Genomic DNA, 23,444 nt, shown 5'->3' with positions numbered 1-23,444 from the left:
TTATAAGATGGTGAACTTAATAAATGCTGTGTGTTCCGATTGCTCCACTGACTGGCCATTCCCCGTCTTTCTCCCCCTCCTCATTCCCTGAGACACAATGATACTGAGATTAGGCCAATTAATAACCCTACAATGGCCTCAGTGTTCAAGTGACATTCTTCTCAAGGAAACGTCACGCATTTCTCACTTTAAATGAAACAGTAGAAGTGATTAAGCTTGGTGAGGAAGGCAGGTCTAAAGCTAAGATGGGCTGGAAGCGAGGCCTCTTGCACCACCAGATAGTTAGCCAAGTTGTACATGCCAAGGCAAAGTTCTTGAAGGAAATTAAAAGTGAACATATGAAGCAGCCTTATTGCTGATATGGAGGAAGTTTTAGTGGTCTGGATAGAAGATCAAAATAGCCACAACATTTCCTTAAGCCAGAGCCTAACCCAAAGCAAGGCCCTAACCCTCTCCAACTCTATGAAGGCTAAGAGAGGTGAGGAAGCTGTAGAGGAAAGTTAGAAGCTAGCAGAGGTTGGTTCATGAGGTTTATGGAAAGCAGCCTTTTCCATTACAGAAAAGTAAAGCGTGAAGCAGCAAGTGCTGATGAAGAAGCTGCAGCAGGTTATCCAGAAGATCTGTAGCTGAGATCATTCATGAAGGAGACTCCACCGAAAAAACGGTTTTCAATGTAGATTGAACAGCCTTCTATTGGAAGAAGATGCCATCTGGGACTTTCACAGCAAGAGAGGAGAGGACAATGCCTGGCTTCAAAGCTTCAAAGGACAGGATGACTCTTGTTAGGGGCTACAACACCTGGTGACTTGAAGTTGAGCCAGTGGTCATCTACCATTCTGAAGATCCTAAGGCCTGTAAGAATGATGCTAAATCTACTCTGCCTGTGCCTGTGCTCTGTAAATGGAAAAACAAAGCCTGGATGACAGCACATCTGGTTACAACATGGTTTACTGAATATTTTAAGCCCACTGTCGAGGTGTGCTCAGGAAAAAAAACTCCTTTCAAAACACTACTGCTCATTGACAATGCTTCTGGTCACCCAAGGGCTCTGATGGAAATGGACAATGAGATACAGGATGCTTTCATGTCTGCTAACACGATATCCATTCTACAGTCCCTGGATCAAGTACTAATTTTGACTTTTAATTCTTATTATTTAAGAAATACATTTTATAAGGCTATATGGCTGCCATAGATAGTGATTTCCCTGATGGATCTGGGCAAAGGTAATTGAAAACCTTCTGGAAAGGATTTACTATTCTAGATGCCATTAAGAATATTCATGATTCACGGGAAGAGGTCAAAATATCAACATTAACAGGAGTTCAGAAGAAGTTGATTTCAACCCTCCTGGACGACTTTGAGGGGTTCAAGAAAGACTTCAGCGGAAGAAGTAACTGCAGATGTGGTAGAAACAGCAAAAGAACTAGAATTAGAAGTGGAGCCTGAGATGTGACTGAATTTCTGCAATCTCATGAGAAAACTTGGACAGATGAAGAGTTACTTTATGGATGAGCAAAGAAAGTGGTTTCTTGAGATGGAATCTATCCTGGTGAAGGTTCTGTGAAGATTGTTGGAATGACAACAAAGGATTTAGAATATGGCATAAACTTAGTAGATAAAACAGGGGCAGGGTTGGAGAAGACTGATCCAAGTTTTGAAAGAAGTTCCGCTGTGGGTAAAATGCTGTCATCAGCATTGCGTGTTACAGAGAAATCCTTCCTGAAGAGTCAGTGGCGAACTTCCTGGCTGTTCTATTTTAAGAAACTGCCACAGCCGCCCCAACCTTCAGTAAGGACCACCCTGTTCAGTCAGCAGCCGGCCACACTGAGGGGAGACCCTCCACCAGCAAAAAGATTATAACCCACTGAAGGCTCAGATGACGGTGAGCGTTTTTTAGCAACAAAATATTTTAAAATTAAGGTATGTATACTTTGTTTTTTTCAGACATAATGCTATTGCACGCTTAATCGACTACAGTATAGTGTAAACATAACTTTTATATGCATTGGGAAACCAAAAAATTCGTGCGACTTGCTTTATTGTGACATTCCCTTTACTGAGGGGGTCTGGAATCAAATCCACAGAATCTCTGAGGTCTGCCTTATGCCAACAGGCTTAACATGCCATCCTTCAAAAATAAACTAGTGGCTGCATTAAGACAATTAAAAGGGACTAAAACTCTTCGAGGACCCAGGTAGCATTATGCTAATTTAGGGTGGGTTATAATTAAAAATTACCATTAGAGCACGAAGAATCTATGGAACTTCACCTGTAGCAGCTTTCAGACAGATGCGATGCTTGCAGGAAATATCAATGCCGGGAATGATAACTTTTTATAACCTGCTGGGTCAGGAGGCTGCAGCCTGTTACACTGAACTAAATCAGGCCAATTTAAGTAGTTAGGTTAAGTGAAGAAGCCTGTGTCCAAGTGCTGGCTGGCCGACTGTGGAGTGTGGGTATTGGCAACTGGCTACGGATGGAGAAAGCAATAAAGAAAGAGGCCCAATTGGCTGGGAAGATTATGAGTGGGCAGAAGCAGGGGTGAGGAAAGAGGGAAAGAATGAAAGAGAAAGGGGCCGAGGTAGCTGCTGGCTCAGCCCACCTAGTCTGGCTGCTGCTATGGGCAGGGCAGCTGGCCAGCGAGTAGGCTGGGTGTCCTACAAAGGCCAGACAGTCAGGCAAGGGAAGGGAGCAAAACCTTTGCCAAAAATGAGGGCTGTTCTGGATAAGCTACGCTCTGCTCTTTGTCCACTCACAGCCACCACTCAGGTAGCTCTGGCCGTGGCACTATGACAGGGATGACTTCTGAGCGGGGCACCTGGTGTCATGAATGGAACCAGGCCACTTGAGCCAAGAGTGGGAGCAAGTGCCCTGGCCTGCGACTCGAGCCCAGACATTGTGCTTCTCCTCCTCTCAGACCCCAAGGTTCCCGCCAACATGGGGAGTGGAGTCCATGGCCCGGTCCTCCTTCAGCAGTGGGACTGCTGGCCACACACACTGGCCGGCCTCTGCCTCTCTGGCCAGCAGGCCTCCCCTGCTCTCGGAGTTTAGGAGTTTATCTTGTCTCCTGACCCTCCCTGCTGAGCTGAAGCCTCTGAGGAAGGCAGGCAAATGGGATGTCACCTGAGGATGTCACCTGAAATGTGGGAAACCCTACCGCTAAGAACTTCCTTGCGGCCTCCTGGCTGGGCTGCTGAGTGGTGGCAGGGACCTGGGCCAGCACGGAGGGCAAACGTAAGGACAGAACAAAGAATTTCTTCCCTGGTCAGTATGAAACGGTGCTCTCTGTCAGCAATTCACAGGCAAGCAGGAAGGGGGCGCTGGAATCACTCAGGGGTGGTCCTGTCCTGCCAGCAAATGCCACATGGGTGGCCGTTCCTTCGCTTGAAAATATCCACAGAGCAAAGAGAAAACCACCCCTTACAGGAGGAGACAGAGATGTATCTTTTGAAAGAGCTGGGAGCTACACACACTGGCAGCACACACGGGAGGGCGAGTGACTCACAGAAATACAGGAAACTCAGTAGGAGCCCTTCCCAGGCTTGCACCACAGGGAGGGGAGGCTCTCTCCTCCGGGGACCGCGCCTGCCCACACACCGTAACCCAGTGGCTCTGGAGAGGCGCCACAATCAGGAAACCACAGCACCTTCCCCACAGGAGGGCTGGCAGCACCACAGCTGCTGTCAGGAGCCGGTCACTTCAGAACCACGGACAAGAGCCCAGCGTGGGCACATCCTGACGGAGCAGGTCAAGAGGACGGGGGTGCTGGACTGCCCAGCGGCCAGCCCAGACACACAGGAAGAGGAGCTGACAGGGCTCAGTGGCGTGCACTGGGCGGCCAGGACGAAGCGTGCACGGCGTTCCTGCGTCCGGGGTGGCCCTGGGCCGAGTCTCCCATGTCCCTGGGCAGCAGGGGGAGGACAGTGCCTTCCAGGAAGGGACATGGTAATTATTCCTTAACGTAAGACACCTATTTGGGTTTCTGCCCCCTTCAGAAGGGGCCCATCAGGAGAGAGCGGCGATGAGCCCGGGCGTGCCGCAGGACCTCAGCCTGGAGGAGCTGCGTGTGGCAGCACCAAGCCAGCCCAGGGAGCAAGGCTCCCTGCTGTGACTGCGAGAGGGTGCCTCCAGGGACAGAAACCAGCAGAAAACCACGTTCAAGGGCAGGACTTTGCTTTGGTTTCTTAAGTCAAACCCTGACGAAGACGAGGAAGGGACAAGTCCAGTGCACGTGTTTCTGGTGTCTGACATCCCCTCAGCTCCCAGCCATGCCTGTCCTCTGACGCAGGACAGAGCTGAGAATGTGAAACGCGAGCCTGGAGAGTGCTCCAGGGGCAGAGGTGGGGACGACTCTGAGGCTTTCTCACCAGGCCTGGACAGGGCGGGGGTGGGATCCCTCTGACACTGAGCGATGCTACCCTTAATTGTAAAGGTCGATGACATTCCTGACAGTGTCACTAACGTATGACTGCATAGCAATTTCCAGTTCACAAAGCACTTTTACTTCTGTTTTGAATGACCAAGTCAGGAAATGTATTATAAGAGATTATTTTACAGATTAGAACAGAAGTGTCACTTAAAAGGATACAGACTTCCCAAGGTCAAAAGATTAGGAAAAGAAACTCCTACTATGACTCAGGTCTCTTGGCTCTTTCTAGAACAGTGAAATCAATCTGATACTGGACTTTTATTACTTTACCATGATACATCGTACGGGTTCCAATTTCACTTTTCCTAAATCACAACTTTTCTCAATAGGAAGATCTGCCACACTGAAGATAGTTAAGAAGGTAGGTCACAAAGCTGTCAGAAAGGAGTTTCTAGATTTCTTTCCTTTTCCAGGAAAGAAAACTCCCTGAACCCCACTCCCAACCATCCCTGGTACTCCAGGAGATTTGTAACACACAATGGGACCAACTGTCCTTTCCTGATTACTATTCTTGTAAGTCCGTCTGAGACTGTAACCTACCCTCTCAGGCCCCAAAGATCAGCAGTTTTTATCTAAATGGTCTTACAAATTTGATCTTCATGTGTTTTGAGGGCCAGGTCACAGACAGAACTGCATAAATATTACTCAAACGGCGATTCTTTGATGAGCTGTTTTTCAGCTTCTGAAGTTATAAAGTTTTTTTCAAATGATTTTTATAGGGAGTAAAGTAGATTTCTTTTTAAAGCCCAGAAGTTGTATTTGGAATTTATGCCCCTGAAACACTGTTACTTAATCTCTTCAGAGCTAAGTGTCTGCATTTTGAAAATGTTTTGGATGGAGCTCTGCTCTAGTGGGCCGGTATGCTCTGGTGGGCCAGTGGTTCTCTCTGCCACCAGATGGGCTGTATCCTGTGATTCCCTGTGAATAGCAGGGTCTAAAATGAGGGCTACAAGGGCCGGGAAGCACCTCTTAGTGTGATGTGTTTAGGTGGATGCAGCGTTTCTTGGTCTCGGCACTGCTGCCATGCTGGTCATTTGCTGTGCGGCAGGAGTCTGTCTTGCGTACTGTAGGATGTCGGGCTGCATCCCTGGCCTCTGCCCCCCGACATACCAGCAGTAACACTCCCCAGATTATGCTAATAAGACATGGCAACATGGCAACTCGTCCACTGGGGGTACAAGCACCCGGCTGGGAACCCCTGGTGTGAGTGGGGGCTGGCATTCCCCAGGATACCTGAGCCTGCATGGCACACCTGGCCCCTTCTCAGCCCCTGCAGCTCTGCCCCTGACACACTCACTCACACACAAGACTCAGTATCATGGAAGAACATGCTCAGCCAGGCCAGGCTGGGGGCTCCTGCTCTCCCAGGTGTTGTGAGCACAAGGCACACGTCAGTGGGCACCACGTGAGGACACGCAGAGAGCAGCACAGTATCCGGCCCTCACAACGCGTCCACAAGCACCTCTAGTAATTTACAAAAGGACACCTTCTACTAGAGTTCACGCTGACTATTAACACGTCAGAGAAGCATCAATGAATGGGCATCTCCACGACTACCCCAAAGAAATGACCTAATCAATGGGGAAGTCTATAGGAAAATGATAGAATTCTCTCTTCCCCCTCACGCATGTCAGGAGGGACCCCTTTGGGAGCAGAAGTTCTGCTAAAGATTCCTCATCTTGTCTCCACCTTCCCTCCCTCAAGGTGAACTCACAAGCACTCACTAGCAACACCCCCTTTCGTTCTTGCTCAAGGCTGCTTAGGAAGCTGCACAGAAAGGTCACCTGGCTTATATTTTAGTTTTTCATGGAAAAGCCTTGACACAAATTTTCAATTCATGTAAAGAAATGTGGGCAGTGTTGATATTTTATCAGGTGCACAATGGTGCCTGACTAGAGCGTTCAAGTAAAGGACCAAGTCTTCTGGGCAGACTGTGAGAAAAAGCAACTCTGGTTGCAACGGCTCTGGGTCAACCGTTGTCATTTGTGTCTGAAAACAAGAACTTGGTTGCTCGCTGGGTACCTCACGCAGTAAATGTGGAGAGTTGTGAAAGCTCGCTCCATGAACCACCTTGTTTGGAGCAGGCACCAAGAACACAAAAATCACAATACCTGTCGTGTCTCAGAGCTCTCATGTCCACGTAGACGGTGGTCGGATCGGGCCCCGAGGTCCCCTGCAAGCAAGGACACAGTGAGGTTAACACGAGTTTGCTTTGGAGGAGCTGGGTCTGGGCTTCCTACTGGCTAGGGAGCATTTCTATGGTAAAGTATGAACAAAACCCAAAAGCACTAAAGCCACACCTCTCAACTGATAACCCAACTCCGAAAGGAACATCTTATTAAGATAATACTGGACTTTCACACGGCTTGACTGTCAATCACATTTATGAAAATTAGAAAGAAAAGGGGCATCTTGCCAAATAAAAGGCTGAAACTACAGAGGCAGCATTTTGGCAAAAGCAGGTCGCTGAGGATGTGAAGCATCATTTGCTGAGAGATTTTCACCACATGCATCCCAAAAGGTGTATTTTTAGGGCTCAAGATATTGAAGCAGAACACGTGACATGAGCTGACAGATTAAGGAAGAAGAGATAAAAGATAATGACCTTGTTCCTTCTAGTTCTAATTGTGCCTTGGTTTTCCTCCAATGCGGGAGGCCATTTCTGCCCAAGACATAAGTCAGGGAGGTTGTGTGTTTACCACTGGTCATCTGGGCAGCACCCTGTGTTCTGAACTATTCATTTACCACAGGGTCCAGAAACCTTATCTTGGCATCATAAATCTCTTCAAAATATATGCTGAGTTGACTTCTGAACAGTGATCTCTGCTCATGTAAGAGCAATGGCATTAAAGCTGCATTACAAACCAAAATTCTACATACATTTCTTAGGAAAGTAATGCAATACCTTGGGTAGAAAAAGAACCTAAGAAAAATCTGCCAAAAAATAAGGGAGCCTCTCAGAATTTATTTGAAGAACTACACTAAAATTCCTCACGAGAGAATCTTAATCTTATACCAAAGGCACGTTTAAATATAAGAAAAAGATAAAAATAAAGACACCTTTGTTGTACCATACTGGACCCCCCGATAATCCTCCCCACAGAGAAAGCACATGCAATCAGCCTGGAGGAGGAGCTGCACTGCCGTGTGGCCACGGCGCCCTCGCTGATCTGTGACTGCTTGGGGGAGCTGTGTTACAGACCAGCGCTGAGTGGAGAAGCGGTTTGTGGTCTGAGTAATGCAAAGCACATAACCATAAGAGGCCAATTAAAAACAAACAAATCAGAAAACAGGTCACTAGAAGTGGAAAATGAAATAAAACGGAGATGACCCCAAACTGATGGTATAAATGGAGGCACAGCGTATGTCACAAACGCGAGACGTCTGACAAGATCTGAGAAGTGACACCGCGCTGGCCGTCAGCCCTCCTGACCACGGGTCTAGAAGCCCAGCCCATCTCTGCACTCAACTCCTAGTCTGCCCACTGCTGGGAGCTGACGAGACGGTGGTGGTTAGCAGGCACTGGTGTGGATGAGCGGGAAATCCCTACCTTCTCAGCCAGCTTCCACAGCCGGTGGGGCTACAGCAGCAGGAGGTGGGAGCAGAGGAGAGGTGAGGACACCAGACCAACAGACACCAAAAATCCAGGACACACACAGACACATAAACAAACAACCCAACAATAAAAGTGGGATGAAGAAGAGAGAGGGGTGGGGAGGAAAATGCAAAAAGCAGGGAACAAAGTAAAAAGAAGATCAAAAACAATGTCAAATATGGAAGTCGTTAAAATCAATCACTGTACCATTAAAGGTTAAAAAAAATCTAAAAAGATGTCCACATATCCACAGAGCAACAGAGGAGAGTAACAGATGACTAGCCACGGGAAGGTGGACCTGAGTAATTGCTTTTAATACATATGGTCAGTGGGTTTTGATTTTATGGTACCTTTCTCTAGTTTCTTTTCTTTTCTGAGAAAGTGGGGAGTATGAATTTTATTGGCCAAATCTGTCAAGTGTTCCTCATTGAAATAGTTTCAAGTTTCTTACTACAACAATGAAGGGGAGCCTGGAAGTTTGTGGATCTAAAATCAGGGTGTCTAGCCCTACTCACCTACAAGATTAGGAAAAGAAAAGAGGTCAGAGTACGAATGAAGCGTGAATCAAACCTTGGGCTCCTAGGTGGTCTAGCTCAGCGGTGGCGGGAGGGACCCCCCAGTGAGCACCCTGCTTCACCCTCAGCTCTGTCCTCAGAGACGCTGCCTTCATTTCTCTCTTGTCTTCCACGGTTTTGGTGCCCACCTCTACCCCTGTTAGAGCATCTATACCCACGGGGGAAAGACTCCAGAAAGCAACGTGGGCAAACTTCTCTGATGTTGTGTATTCCCTGGCTGACCCTGTGTCTTTCCCAAACACTCCTAGAAAAACTAGAACAGGGCCAAGTTCTCCCTTGGGTGCGGTCCTGACCCCGTCATCACAGTCACTAGGTGGGCTCCAGAGACAACAGCAGCAGCAACAAAGAAGGAGCTCTTCACTAGGTTTCCTGAGGCTGCAATTTGTGAATAAACAAGGCCAGACTGAAAAACTATCATCACGCAACTTGGAGGCAAGTCTATTTAAAAAAAAAAAAAAAAGTAATGGTTCCAGATTTAAAAATTACGATTCCATCCTTCTCTCTGAGACTTCCTTCACTGTGGTAACCATGGCTACTGCTTTCTCTCAGCATCTCTATTTTTAGAAAACTGAGGCAGGACTCCAGGAAAGAGAAGAGGGCCAGGAAAGGTGTGTGTACCTGGAAGGCACACACGACTTTCACTGGGTCTCTTCAAGCTGAATGCAATAATTTAAATAATTTCTCTCATGATTCTTTGAATCCCAAACATTAATTGGAACAAAACTAAGTCCATGTTCTCTCTGTAAATTATTCTAATGCACAATTTTTAAAAATAATGACTCAAAGTAGTATCTCAGAAGAAAAATACACATGACTGGGAACACGTTTCCTATCTTGTAAATGCGTGGAGGAGATAACATCTGGAGCAAAATCAGTCTACTGACTAATGAGGGAGACGTGAACAAACAGTTAATGTACAGGTGTTTCCAAGTTTCAAAAACCCTAAGGTAGAAAACTCTGAGATTTCAAGATAAATAGTAGGGAGTGCATATTTAACAAAATCTTTACTTTGCCAAAGAATGCAAGCTGGAGTTCCTTTAACTAAGGAGTATGCTCCTAAGTATTTAAAGATAACGGAATACTTCCAGAAGGGACCAGCAAGAAAGCAAAGCTATCTATTCCAACCAAAGTTTATCAGAAATGAAGTCGAAACATGTTTGAAATTGCAAGTTATATTAATCAGAAAAGAGGATTAACTTTAACGTTCAGTTGTATAATAAAAAGTGACATATGGACATACAGTAAAAATCATTTTTTCTTATTGTCATAAAAGTGTATCAGTTAGGTATTAAGCACTTATTGAACAAATGAGTTATATTTAAATCTCAGCTGTAGATATACAGACTCACATCCCAAACACAGCACAGCCAATTCAACCCAGCACTTATCTGAACACCTCGGCTGAGTGGTACTTTTCTATTCAGCAACTCACATACTATAGCATTAGTACAATCTAGTATTAGCACATAACTCCTTAAGCTTAAGTAGCAAATTCTAAGCAGAAACGTGATATAAAGACACGGTTCCACAGTACTGATACTGGGCATATATACTGTGCTGGTGTTTGAGGAGTTGAGGGAGTTTCCCATAACTGGGGGCACAGGAGGCAGCTCTGCAGGACTGGATTCCAGCAGGGTATGGGCACAGCAAAGTGGCTCATCAGTGGGCTCTTCCCCCCTGAACTTTAAGCAGTGTTTCTGCCTGCATGACCCCAAGGCACATTCTTTGGTCCTCCTAGCAGATCTGTGTATTAATAATGATGTTTTCACTATTTTAACTGAGATTTGAGCTTTCTTTTGATAAGCACTAGTATGGTGCAACTTTTCCATGCTTATACCTTTAATCTATTTGTGTCTTTATTTTTAAACCATGTTTGTTTTAGGCTATATATAACTGGGTCTTGCTTTTTAAAACTCCAACCTCATGATCTCTGCATCTTAAATGAAGTGGTAGAGGATTTATATTTATTACTGATGTGATTATGTTTAAATCTATTTTTTGTTGTTTATAATTCATCCCATCTATCCCCCCACCTTTTCTCTACCTTCTTTTATAGATCCACTCTCTCTCCTCTGTTGGCTTATTAGCTACAACTCTTTGTTTTTCTAATTCTAGTGGTTACTTTATGGCTTATAGCATACATCTTTAATTTTCCAGTCTACCTTCAAGCGATATTACACCAATTCACATGTTGGAAGAACCTTATGATAGTATACTTCCATTTTTCCCTCCCAAACTCTGGGCAGTTGCTGTCACCAGTTGACTTTTATAGATGATATAAACCCTACAGTATATTACAAGTTTTGTAAAGGCAGTCAATTACCTTTTAAAGAGACTCAATAAGAAAAAAATCTTATATGTTTACCTATGCACTTGCCATTTCCAGCATTATTCATTCTTTTGTATAGACCCAGATTTCAAACTGGTATCATTTCCCTTCTGCCTAAAGGATTTCCTTTAATATTTCTTGCTCTGTGGGCCTGCTAGTAGTTGATTCTCAGCTTTTGTATGGCTAAGAAGTTTTTATTTCAAGTTTGCTCTTGAAAGATATTTCCTTTGACTACTATGAAATTCTAGGTTAACGGTATTTTTCTTTTAGTATTTAAAAGCTGTTTTCCACTGTCTCTTTGCTTACATTTCTGATGAGAAGTCTGATGTCATTCTCATCACTGTTCCTCTGTAACTTGATTTTTTTCATCTGCTTTTCCCTGTATCATTGGTTTTGGGCAATTTAGTTAAGCAGTTTCCTTCACGTTACATTGGAGCAGTGGGATTTGTGGGTTTATAGTTCCATCAAATTTGATATATTTCTTCACGTATTTTTTTCTAGACCATACTCTTCTTTTTCCTCTTTCATGGGAACTCCTATTATATGTATACTAAGTCCCTTGAAGTTTCCCCCGATTTCACTGATGCACTTTCCATTAAAAAATACTTTTTTCACGTTTCATTATGGAAAGTTTCTATCTGTTCAAGTTCACTAATCTTTTCTTCTGCCATTGATTCCATCCAGTGTATTTTTCATCTCACATATTATAGTTTACATTTCTAGAAGTTCAATTTGAGTATTTTTTTTAAACTTTCCATGTCTTTTCTTAACTTTCTGAATATGTGGAATACAGTTAAAATAACTTTTAGTGTTCTTGTCTATAAATTCAACATCTGTGTCAGTATGGTTCAGTTTTGATTGACTAATATTTCTCCTCATTGTGGATCTGTACCTGCTTCTTGGTATGCCTGGTAATATATATATTTTTTGGTTGCACTGTGTGGCACATGGGATATTAGTTCACCGACCAGGGATCGAACCCATGCCCCCTGCTGTGGAAGTGCAGAGTCTTAACCACTGGACCGCCAGGGAAGTCCCTGCCTGATAATTCTTTATAGGATGTCAAACACTGTAAATTTGACCTTGCCTGTCACTCATCCCACTGTGTTCCGGCTTCCCCTGTATCTGATGAGAGTTCAGCATCATTTTTATTATTGTCCGCCTTACATAATACATCTTTATTTTGCAGCTGCTTTAAGAATGTCTCTGCTGTTGGCTTTCAGCACTTTGGTGACGATGTGTGTAGGTGTGTTTTTTTAAGCTACTGTGCTTGGCGTTCACTGAGATTCTTGAATCTGTGTGTTGATATCTCTCATCAGTTTTGGCCGCTGGGTCTTTAAATTGTTCTTCTGTCCCATTTTCTCTCACCCTCTCCTTCTGGGACTCCTATTACATGCATGTTAGACAACCTGCTATTCCACAGATCTCAGAGGCTATCCCATTTTATTTTCATTCCTGTTCCTCTTGCGTTTCAGTCTGGATAATTTCTATTGACTGGATTTCAAGTTCACTCACTGACCCTTTCCCTGCTGCATTCAGTCTGCTATTAAACCATGAGGAATTTTTAAGACTGTAGTTTTCATTTCTAGGATTTCCATTTGTCTCTGTTTTGTGGTTTCTATCTTTCTGTGATATTCCTCATCTCTCCATGCAAGGTGTATACCTTTCCAACTAGATTCTTTAACATATTTATCATAGCTATTTTAAAGTCTCTGATAAATCCAACATGTCTATTCTACTGACTCTATTGACCGTGTCCTTTCATGGCCATGTATCCTATTTTCTTTCTTCGTTGCACGTCTTTTTGATTTTGATTGTAAAGCAAACATTGTGTTTAAAAGCACAGTGGAGACTGAAGTAAAAACATTTACCCCCAGAAAAGGGCACACTCTCTCCTGTCAGCCCACTAGTTTGTGTGTCTGAGTGAGCTTGGTCTGGGATTTGTGGCAATGTTAGATTTCATTCATGTTGGCTTCCCATACCTGTGAGCATAATCAGCACTTTGGATCTGAGCACTAGTAAGATTCTGGATACCTCTTTATGCTTTATAGCTTACAGACTTGCTTTCCAAACTGTGGGAGATCTCTTTCTGCTTCACAGCTTGGCTGCCAGCTTTTTGCACGACTGGCTGCTTCTCTTTCCTCTCCATTCTGCTGCCCAACCCCTAGCCTTTGGAAGGCAAGATCTGCACTTGGGGAAGGCCCTGGGGGCCTGAGAGAGATGTGCTTGGCCTCCCTATCCCACCTCCGTCTTTGGAGTGCAAGGGTGGTACACCAGATGATCTGAGGCTCTCCAGAGAGGGGCTCTCAGCTTTTCTGCTCTCCTTCCAACCCTCAGGACCTCTGCTTTCCACTCACTGAGGAAATTTTTTCACTTCCAGGGCCCCTCCTCAGACTTCAGAGACCTGTTGCTTTGACTCACCAGAGGCCCACAGAACTGCAGCTGGATTCTCTCAGCTCCTGCTCTGTTCCTGGCTTTTGCATACTGCCCTCTGGAGTAGGTGAGGTCTGTGGGGAGTTGGTGGGGGGTATGTATGGGCTGGGGGTCCCTGGGATTCTCATCCTCTTGCCAAGCTATTTACTGCTGTTAACATTCTCAAAAAAGTTTGGCTGGTTCCTGCTCCCCTGTAAGGGGTGAAAACAATTGTAGGTCTCTTCTCTCTGAAAGATTTAGTTCATTTAGATTTCTCTGAATCTTGGCTCTCTGCTGAATTTTAAAAGCTATGATTTTGTGTATTAACCAGATGGTTTCAATAGTTAGGGCTGGAACAAGTCTCTTGTGACTTATACATCCTAATCAAAAATGGAAGTCCAGCAGGGAACTACAGATATATTCAGTATCTAAGGGAAAAAAAGGGAAGTCCAGAATCCTTTTTAATGAATGTATTTTTTGCTAAAATTGTGGTTAGCATTAAGCACATTGATTGATTTATAAACTGGTATCAGCAGTGGTTGTCAGGGAAACAGGGATCTGAAATTGATTAGTTGGTTTGGTAAAAGCCAAAGGGCAGAGAAAATCCAGCTCATCTGCCAGGCTGGACTCTGCAGATGTCCATGCCATACCTTGGCAAAATGGTAATTAAACTCTTTCACAGGGGTCAGCAAACCCCTGTTTTTGCAAAGTTTTCCAGGAACACAGCCTCACCCATTCATTTAAACAGTATCTGTTTCTGCCTTGAGCTACAGAGCTGAAGGTCCCTGAGAAGAGACCACAGACTGCAGGCCCAGCTCTTCACTCTCTGGCAAGAAAAAGTGCCCCAAAGGCTTGTCTTGGGGACCGTTGATCCACAGACCAACGTGAAAACACAGTGAGACAACCCAAACCAGAGGGAACATCTGATTGAGAAGCTTGTGGGTTCAACATCACAGTCTACTAGGACCCCGAACTCCTCATGTGGTTATTTCTGAAGCCCCTGAATGTTCAGATGGAGAGACGTGCTTGGCTACGGCAGTTCCAGCACTGATTCTCTATTCCATGCGGTGCCCCCATGCCCAGCACACATCAGACATCTGATGGTGGTGGTGAACTTGACAATCGAGTCTATGGCTTACAGAGAATCAGTGACGGAAGGGCCACCAGCTGGAAACCCTGGACCTGGCCACAGTTGTCTCTTCGGGACAGAGGAAGGGTATGGTATTGGTTGCAAGAGTGAAAACTGCATTGTGGTGGGGTTTTGTGGGGGAGGGGTAATGGGTAAGAACGGGATGAATGTAGCCTTTGGTCGCTCCTTTTTTGGTCATCAGGCATCAGAACTCTTTCTGTATTTGGGCAAGTCCTCCACTTTTGGAACCTGGTTGGATACAAAGCCTCTGTCCCTCTGTAGTAACTAAAAACATCTGCCACTCTCCTGCTCAGCTTTCCTGGAAGCCAGCCTGCCAGGTAGCTGCACCTATTCACAGCAAGAGGGAGCACAAATGTTCTTGCCCTTGGCGGCGGACACGTCTGCGACACCACCCAGCGACATTTTAATAAGTTCCTTTTAAGTTACCAAAGGTTTCTGCTGCCCACAAATTAGAACCCTGACTGATACACGGGTAATTGAGAATACAGGTCCCATGACCTCAAATGTTAATTTTCATTATCTGGGACAACATACATCAGCAGGAGAGGATGTGGAAGTTTTGTGGATGTGACAAATTCCTTGGAGCATGGGAAAACCCCAGAGGCACCTCACTTATGTTCACTTCCCTCGTCTAAAAGCAGTGTTGGGAGAAAATGAATTGGGGGCTCAAATGAATGAGTCTTATTATAACTATTAATTTTATCTTGAGAATTACTTAAGATCTATGTCACCCTGAGCCTTCCACTTTTTTTTTCTTTTAACAATCAATGACTCTACTTCTCATCATCGGGGTGGCTGTATTTCTCTTTCATTGTGTGAGTTTCAAGATTTAAGGTTTAAGACCTTAAGGTTTCAAGATTTAAGACCATAACTGTAAATACTGAGTTAATTCCACACAGCTATTTATAATAAAGCTTTCCTCAGATAAATTAATCGTTATTTTTCTATATAATAAAGATCAAAGTTTCTGTTTAAAGTGGCTTAAAAGTTTTTTCCTAATAAAACAAAAATTGAGATTTCTTTTGGAAAGCAGAAGACCTCATTTCCCCTCCCTTCTTCAGCTGGTGAGGAGGATGCTAATTTTTGTTACCAAGAACTAAATTTCTAAATCTAATACATCCAAAGACCTTTCAGCTTATACTTTTGAAAAGAGTAATTGTGGATGAAGCACAACATCTCTGTTGATGCAGGTTAATAAGCCAGTGGCACTTCCTAACAGAACTAAGGAAATTTATGTTAAAGCCAATCTCACAAGTCATAATTTGATCTCTCTAATGCCCACTTTTGTCATAAGTTCAATAAATCAAAAGTGTTTTAAAGTCATTTTTACAGCTAAAGATTCTGGGAAATGACATTCCTAAGTATAACAAATGGCTCATACTTCTAAATTTCTTCCTTCTGCAGAGTCTAAAATACTCTGCAGAAATCAGAGTCATGTAAAACCAGAGTCATCCACACTGAATTTTATGAGTCCATTCTTTTGCCATTGAACTATGTCAAAAGGACAATTTCAAAATAATTAATGTGTCGATTCCTGCCTTAAAATGATAAATGGGTAAACAAGTCACTCGGTTTCTAAGATACAGAAGCCGAAACAACAGCATCACAGAAATTATGACTGTCTCAGTTTTCTGTTATTCTACTTTTGCGATTGCCTCATATGTAAAATTTTTTAATTGCTCATTTGCATACTTGACAATGATGTATTTGTCAATTTTCATGATTTTCTCTATTACAAGAAACTAGGGTTTCATGTCACAGCCCATGAAAGCAGGCACTGCGGAGTCCCTCTGTGGTGGCCCTGACTCTGTTCCTAGTACACGCCGCCCCCCGCCTCCCCACCCCCTGGTGACAACAGACTGAAGAACAGCATCTAGCACACAGATGCACGTCTTCTGAGCTGTTTGATTTAGGTCACACGGAAATAGGGGGTCTGATTTAAAATGTTCCAGGAAAACAGTCAAAAACTGAAGGCAGGATATCCTGCCTGTATACAGTTCAGTTCTGTAAACAGTTTACAAGGCTGTTATTTCACTTGCATAATAAACCACAACATGGAGTTGGCACCTGACAAAACTGCAAAATGTGAGATTTCTTTAACACGTTGCTCTGTTTAGATGACACAGTCAGTAGCAATGCCAGTTCTGTTTCCGGCAGCTGTTTGTATTTCCCTGCTTTCAGGAAAGCTCACTTAACTTCTCTGAGCCTCAGTTTCTCTCCTCTTAAAACGAAATGACCGAGCTTGCTCTCTGTGAGTTGCAGGAAGCCCTAGCCAGATGCTGCCTGGAATTGAGTGGTGTGACACATTTGTGAGAGAATTTTTTGTTTTCTTTTTTGGGCATGAAGTCTTTTTTCTGAAGGTGCAGGCCCTGGAGCTACTGTTTGAGATGAAAATGCTGCTAGAAGCCTGAAGAGCAGCAAACTTTTGAGTTTCATTTCATTTCAAGTCACTTCATTTCATTTCATGATAACTTACAAATGATGCTGTGAGTTTTTACCTGATGAAGATTCACATGAGTTCATTTCAGAGAAATTTCAGGATTGCTATGTACTTACTTCCCTCAGGAGGCTTGAGGCTAATAAAAAACATGCTGAATTTCTCAAATGTGAAGCATATTTGCAGTCAGAGGAGTCGACACCCAGTACTTCCACAAAATTCAGTCTCAGGAAGTGACTGTGTGACTATGTGAGTTGTGTACTGGGTTCTCTAAGACAGTTTTTCACAGAGCAGGGGGATAGAAGTTGTTTATGTACATAATTGTGAACTATGGCAGACAACATGAAGTGGGATGACCTGCCATGGGAATTCAGAGGAAGGAAAGTATTTCTAGCTGGAGGAATCAAAACATGACACCTGGAAAGAGAAGCAGGCTTTTGCCACGTGAAGAAGGTGGAAGCCCATTTCAGGCAGAGAACAGCCTGAGTTGTGGCATCAGGAAGTAAAAGCATGAAAGACTCTACGGTAGAGAATGCCATTTAGCGTAAAATTGTACAAAGGGGAGAGAGATGCTCAGGCTGGATTGGTCGGCGTGCCATTGATGAAGTAAACACAAGCCCTGATTTATCTCACGTAAGTTCAGAACCTCATGCATGAGATGCGTCTCATTCTGCAGTCACAGCACCCTGCCTGCTGCACAGCCCAGCCTCCCCAAGGCCAGGGGGCACTTCTGGAAGGGGACCCACAGACACTAAAATTGTGGTCCCCAGCGAGAGCAGCTTGTAAACCCCACATGGCTCGGATGAGGCTCCATTCCTCGTCTGGACAGCGTCCTTCGCGTCCCTACCCACGTACCTCGTGGAGATGGAGACCTGCCCTCCTCCTGCAGGGCTGCCCTCTACCTGAGCACTCAGGGTCCAGTCAAGGGCCCTGAGGAAGGACGACAGGCGATCCAGGTGAGAAAACATGTCCTCAAACAACAACAAATCAACTGAAAACAAATATGCCCACTAACTGATCTCACATATATTGGTAATCCTGGTGTTCCATAAGGAAAATGGTGTAAACTTCTCAATGTCTCTAAACATTTAGGACGGGTTTGGAATTTAGGAACTATCTTACCATTTTTTAAATTTTTTTTACATCAGGGAGTAATGGTGATTATCTCTGGGTATGACTTATGAATGTTATTTATTTATTGGCTAGTCTGTATTTTCTGATTTTGTTTCCTAAAATAAATATTCTTTTGTAAAAATACTTAATCTATAAAAAAATTCATAACTTTTCAGGTTGTTTTCCTCATTTCTTTGTCTAAACGTTCTTAAGAATTCAGTTTTAGTATATTTAACATCCTTATTAGGCATTTATTATGTGTCAGGCCCTGGAGAAACACAATGGGAACAAGAGACATGGGATTTCTGCCCTCAGACCTCAAGCTATGCCTGCTCTGTTTACTTGGGACCATAATCACATATTTTTTAACTTCTGCAAAAATTAATAGAAAACAAACATTTCCACTGACCAGCCCTGCCTCAAGGCTTCTGCACTTGATGCTGCCTTTGCCCAAATTTTTGTATGTTCACCTCAGAGGGCACTTGGCTGAAATGTCACCTCATAGAGAGGCCTTTCTTGGCTACCCTTCCTGAAATTGCCTCGTGTGTCTCCTTTTCCTTCTTATTTTATCTTTACTAAGAATATTTTACTCACTTACTGAAAAAATCATCTGTGTTTACTGTCCATCTGGTTCCATGAGGGCCAGAACCGTGTCTTGCACTTATCTGAGTAAACTCTGACTTAGGCTGACACGAGCTACTCACAGGATGGAGCGTCACCGAGAGACACCATGTGTGCAGTTACGGGGTTCTGCTCGCAGCCTGCTGGCTCCTGCCTCCCCAATGCCAGAGAACTCCGTAATCCCGACGCACACCTGGCCCCGGGGTTGGCAAGGACAGAGAGTCTGCATTCCTTAGTATGATACACTTAATTTATTTGATTTATCTCTACTATCAGACACACTGATATTTTCAGCTATTTTCTAATACTGACCATTCAGAAAAAGAAAAACTGGCTGAAAATTAGTTGAGAGTAAAGCACCCAAGTAGAAAAACTTAAAATGGACAAAAACACTTAAAGGTGCTGTCAACATTCCAGAACAGCACCCTGACCCGTGACTGGGGATGTCAGCTCTGATGTGGGGGTCATACTGACGGAACTGTTTTCTAGAAAAAGAATATTTATTCTTTTTATTACGAGTACAGAACTTAATTTATCCAACATTCTTACAACACATATTTATTAAATATTTACGAAGCACCAGGTACGGGTCTAGGTGCTAAGGACACAGGAATGATGGAGCTCATGTTTTAGGCCACAGAGGTGGCGAACACCTGTGGGCCAACTTCATTCTCGGCTTCTTACCCTTATTTTCTGTCATCTCTATCTTTTCAATTATTTTTAGTGTATTTTACTTTCCCTACTTAATCTACTGCTTCCCTATAAAACTTCTTAAAACATTTTGGATCAAGTAGACGGAAATAAATGAAAAATAAAAAGGTAAATAACCATAAGTGCTCTATTTCTAGTATCTACAAAGTTTTAATTCTGTATAATAAAGTGTAGTAGAACTTGCTTTGTTGCCTGTATGAAGTGGACAAGTGCTAAGTGATATTATGTTAATATGGGATCTATTCTATGCCCTTCTCCCCTTCATCTGCCAACATTCTGAGAGAGAGAGAAAGAAGAAGAAATATTGTGGCCAAGAGCCTGTCTCTCATGGATCCTGATTTTTTCCCCACTACTTGCAGGAGAAGGGAAGCATTACATTATCCTATGGCTGAATTTATTTAAGAAGTGGATTTCTGTATTTCTCATTTCTCCTCATGGAACAGATGGCTAGAAACATTTAAGCAGAACAGATCAAGGTGAATAGGAAAAGAAAACTTCAATATTTAAAGCACTAGTTTGGCAAGATAAATCCAATTCTTCAGATTACCTCTTAGAAAAGGGAATTAATTTCAATCATAGAACAAGGTTCAACTGACTCTTGAGAGGACCCTGGTAGTTATAAATTTTTAGAAATGGAGCTAATTCAAAGAGAAGGAAGACAGAAGCAAAGGAACACCAATGAAAATCAGAACACCTTCCTGTAGCTAATTTTTCTGAAGCGAGCTCAGCAGACTGGTCACATGGGGAGAGTCCTTCCTCTCCAAAGGCCACGCTGAGTCCAGATACTGAGAGCACTGGCCGGGAGAGAGCTGACCAGGAGCTTCCCGAGGTCTCCCAAGGGGAACTGTAAGCAGCATCTCTGGGTCGTAAATGGGAGAGACAGTGGGTGGGCAGGGAGGCGAGATCAGGAGCCAGCTTGTGTCCACTGTTCTGCACTCCAGCACCTGCTGTGAGCAAAGTTCTTGTCCTCTTAATATGTTCCAGGAACAAAGCCTGCAGCTGAGCCCTGGGCTGGCTTGTTTTGGATGAGGCTGCCCAAAGGGCACTGGGAACAGATTCCCATAGGACTTTCCCTTCCTTCATGGACTAGATCTCATGTTAAGAGTTCAGAGACGGAAAGGAATAGTGAAGATGGTCTGAAGTGGGCTAATGAAGAGAAAGAAAGAAAATAAGCATTTTTTTTTTTTTTTTTGCCACATATAATGCAAGGCTATCTTACGAGGGCAGCCTCACTTACAGCTCTGCCTTAGAAATGCAGCAAAAAGTATATACTTCAACGTCATCCCAGCCGCAAATTGATGAATCTGCTTAATGTCCTGGAATTCTTCCTACAGAAGTTACTGTCTGCATACAAGAGACTAAGTACTTCAAGAGACAGGATTTCTTGCCACAATGAAACATTTGTTTAGTATCTCATCTTTAAAGAGCCTGCCTTCACAGGTCTTGACAAACTGCTACTCGTGTTACAAAACTTAAAATGCCCCAGGACAGAATAAGCCTGTGAATGCTAGTTATGAATAATGGTTACTGACAAATGCAGAGTATAATTAAAAACAAAACAAAACAAAACAAACAAACAAGAAGTGTATACCAACCACATGCATTTGACTGAAAGATACCTTCTAAATGTGGGTAAGCATCAGCAGGGGAAACTATGTTGAGCAGTGTGGCGCTGTATGCCTGTCTTTAAAAGTCACTCTCTGACTCACGCATTTACGGGCATCAAGGAAACTCACCTGCAAGCAAATCGCCAGGTTCACTCTACAGCCAAACGAGGTGCTAACGGCCCGTGGATGGAGGCCCAGGTCTTTAAACAGTTTTGAGAATGACTGGGTGAGTGCTATTCGGGGCCGTTCTTCTGCCACCACTACACAGGTCCGCACGCGGGACAAGTCCAGTCCTCGTGCCTAGAAATAATGACAGCAGTAGGAGGTCAGCCTTGCCAGTGTTAGGGGTGTGACCTGCAGGCTCCTTACCCAGATCTGTACAACAACAGAAACTCCACACAGATATTCATTCCCAGGGCTCTCTGTGTCTGCACCATTAACCAAAATGCTGTAGAACACGTGTAAATAAAAAAACGCCCATATCGGTAATCAAGGATGCCATTACAAACATATTTTAAATAATTCAAGAAGCATAATGAGGAGAAAAGTTGAAGAAAAACAAGGTGTGGATAAAATAATTAAAGGACAGGGTTTGGGGAAGAACAGAAGCACTTGTATACACTCCTGCCAGCATGGATACACAGGAACATCTGTCGGAGAGAAATGAGAAACCTGCTTTTAATGTAAGAATGGAAACTGAAAACATCTGGGCAGCTTCTTAAACACAGCTCTCCTTTCATGTCCTGAGACGTAAGAGGTCCCAGATAAACTGTCACAAGGAAGCACAACTCAGTTCTGCCCAAATTCCATCTAGTGAACGAAATGGCAACACCCGGGACAGGAAATGAAGTGCCTTAAAAGCACAACACTCCCAAGCGGAGCTGAGGAAGAGCAAAACGCGCAACGGGAGTGGCAATGAAACAGGAGGCGAGGGAGCGACAGGGTCTCCATCCCCACACAGGACAGTCGCCAGGAGCCATCAGTGTCCTGGAGAGCTGACAAGGGCACCTGAGCTGAGGAGGGACACGAGTCAAGATAACGACAATCTTCCATACGTGCAGTTACACAGGGAAAATTAAGTCCAGGTAACACGAATGACCCTCGACACATGTGTGTTTTGGGAGGCAATGCACCCTGGGCTTTGAGATGGTGCCCCTGGAGCCACAGATTCAAAATTTGGCTTCAAACTTTACTAAATGTAAGAACTTGGAGAAAGTGCTTAATTTCTATGTAACCTAAGTTTCCTCATCTTTAAAATGGAAACAATAATGGACCTATTTCAGAGAACTATTGTAAAGGTTAAATTAATCAATTATGTAAAGTGCTTAGAAATCACTTATTATTTCATTTGGTTATTTATAAATGCACCTATAGGTAAAGTTCATGAAACGTACTCAATCATTTTATAGCATAATATAGGTGGACATGAATAATAATATTTTATAAATTTCCTTTGCTGTATAAACATATAACTTCAAGTAATATTTATTTATGTATCTTAATGTCAAAGTTATCTTGCATTTTGCTTTCTTGTTCAAGCTTAATGCACTAGGTCTGAATAGGAAAACAAAATTCAGAAGAGAGAAGTATATTGCTTTACTAATGGCAAGTGTATAGATAATTTGTATGTGTGCATATATACTCACAAATATAATCTGTGTATATATCTATACATACACACTCACACATATCTGAGCATATAAACAGTGAATAGTTGGAATATTAACCAAAATAGGTCATAATTATTCTCTCCTAGTTACTTGAATAAGGACTACATAATTTACTATGAAAATATGTCTATCAGAAAGTCCTTGGGGCTTCCCTGGTGGCGCAGTGGTTGGGAGTCTGCCTGCCGATGCAGGGGACACGGGTTCGTGCCCCAGTCTGGGAGGATCCCACGTGCCGCGGAGTGGCTGGGCCCGTGAGCCATGGCCGCTGAGCCTGCGCGTCCGGAGCCTGTGCTCCGCAACGGGAGAGGCCACAGCAGTGAGAGGCCTGCGTACCGCAAAAAAAACAAAACAAAACAAAACAAAACAAAAGTCCTTGGCTTAAATGAAGGGAAATGTTGTTATTGTCACATAATGGTAATTGAATATTAAAAAATAAAACCAAGCCACTGTTCACTGGATTGTAAAAATGAATTTTGGTTAGGACCCAGATCTACCAATCAGGGTCCTCAAGGAAAACGAAACGAGTGGCTAAATTTAGACGTATGACTCGAACCCCAGCATTGGGATAAAACTAACTGCACTCAAGAACTGAATTCACCAACAAATCAAAAGGCAATTCAGGACTCTCCAAGTAGCCCTAACAGAATTAGAGACATCAATAACATACACTCTGACCTCTAACTCTGGCAGTGGGAAAATAGCCATGTTATAAAACAAGGTTTTCACGTGAAAACAACTTCGTCAACCTCAGGTGACAGGGGACCTTATGTTGGCTTTTCTGAAGGATCATTT

General features: G+C 43.6%; 1 protein-coding gene across 5 annotated transcripts in view; it reads right to left on the bottom strand.

The window, feature by feature from the left end:
* DIP2C (DIP2 acetate--CoA ligase C (putative)) overlaps window positions 1-23,444 on the bottom strand; it is a 360,655-nt gene that overhangs the window by 12,620 nt on the left and 324,591 nt on the right. For 3 of the 5 annotated variants that reach the window (XM_027089300.1, XM_027089302.1, XM_027089304.1), the window contains 3 exons: window positions 21,112-21,282; window positions 7,983-8,012; window positions 6,544-6,605 (listed from right to left, as the gene is read on the bottom strand). In XM_027089300.1, the coding sequence (XP_026945101.1) occupies window positions 6,544-6,605; window positions 7,983-8,012; window positions 21,112-21,282 (263 nt within the window). The remainder of the gene's footprint in view (window positions 1-6,543; window positions 6,606-7,982; window positions 8,013-21,111; window positions 21,283-23,444) is intronic. The other 2 variants (XM_027089301.1, XM_027089303.1) reach the window with 1 other exon arrangement.

This window comes from Aethalodelphis obliquidens, unplaced genomic scaffold, assembly GCF_003676395.1.
Source record: "Aethalodelphis obliquidens isolate GAN/ISIS:26980383/991018 unplaced genomic scaffold, ASM367639v1 scaffold65, whole genome shotgun sequence".
In the NCBI taxonomy this organism is placed as follows: domain Eukaryota; kingdom Metazoa; phylum Chordata; class Mammalia; order Artiodactyla; family Delphinidae; genus Aethalodelphis; species Aethalodelphis obliquidens.
This window is presented reverse-complemented; position numbering and strand designations above follow the sequence as displayed.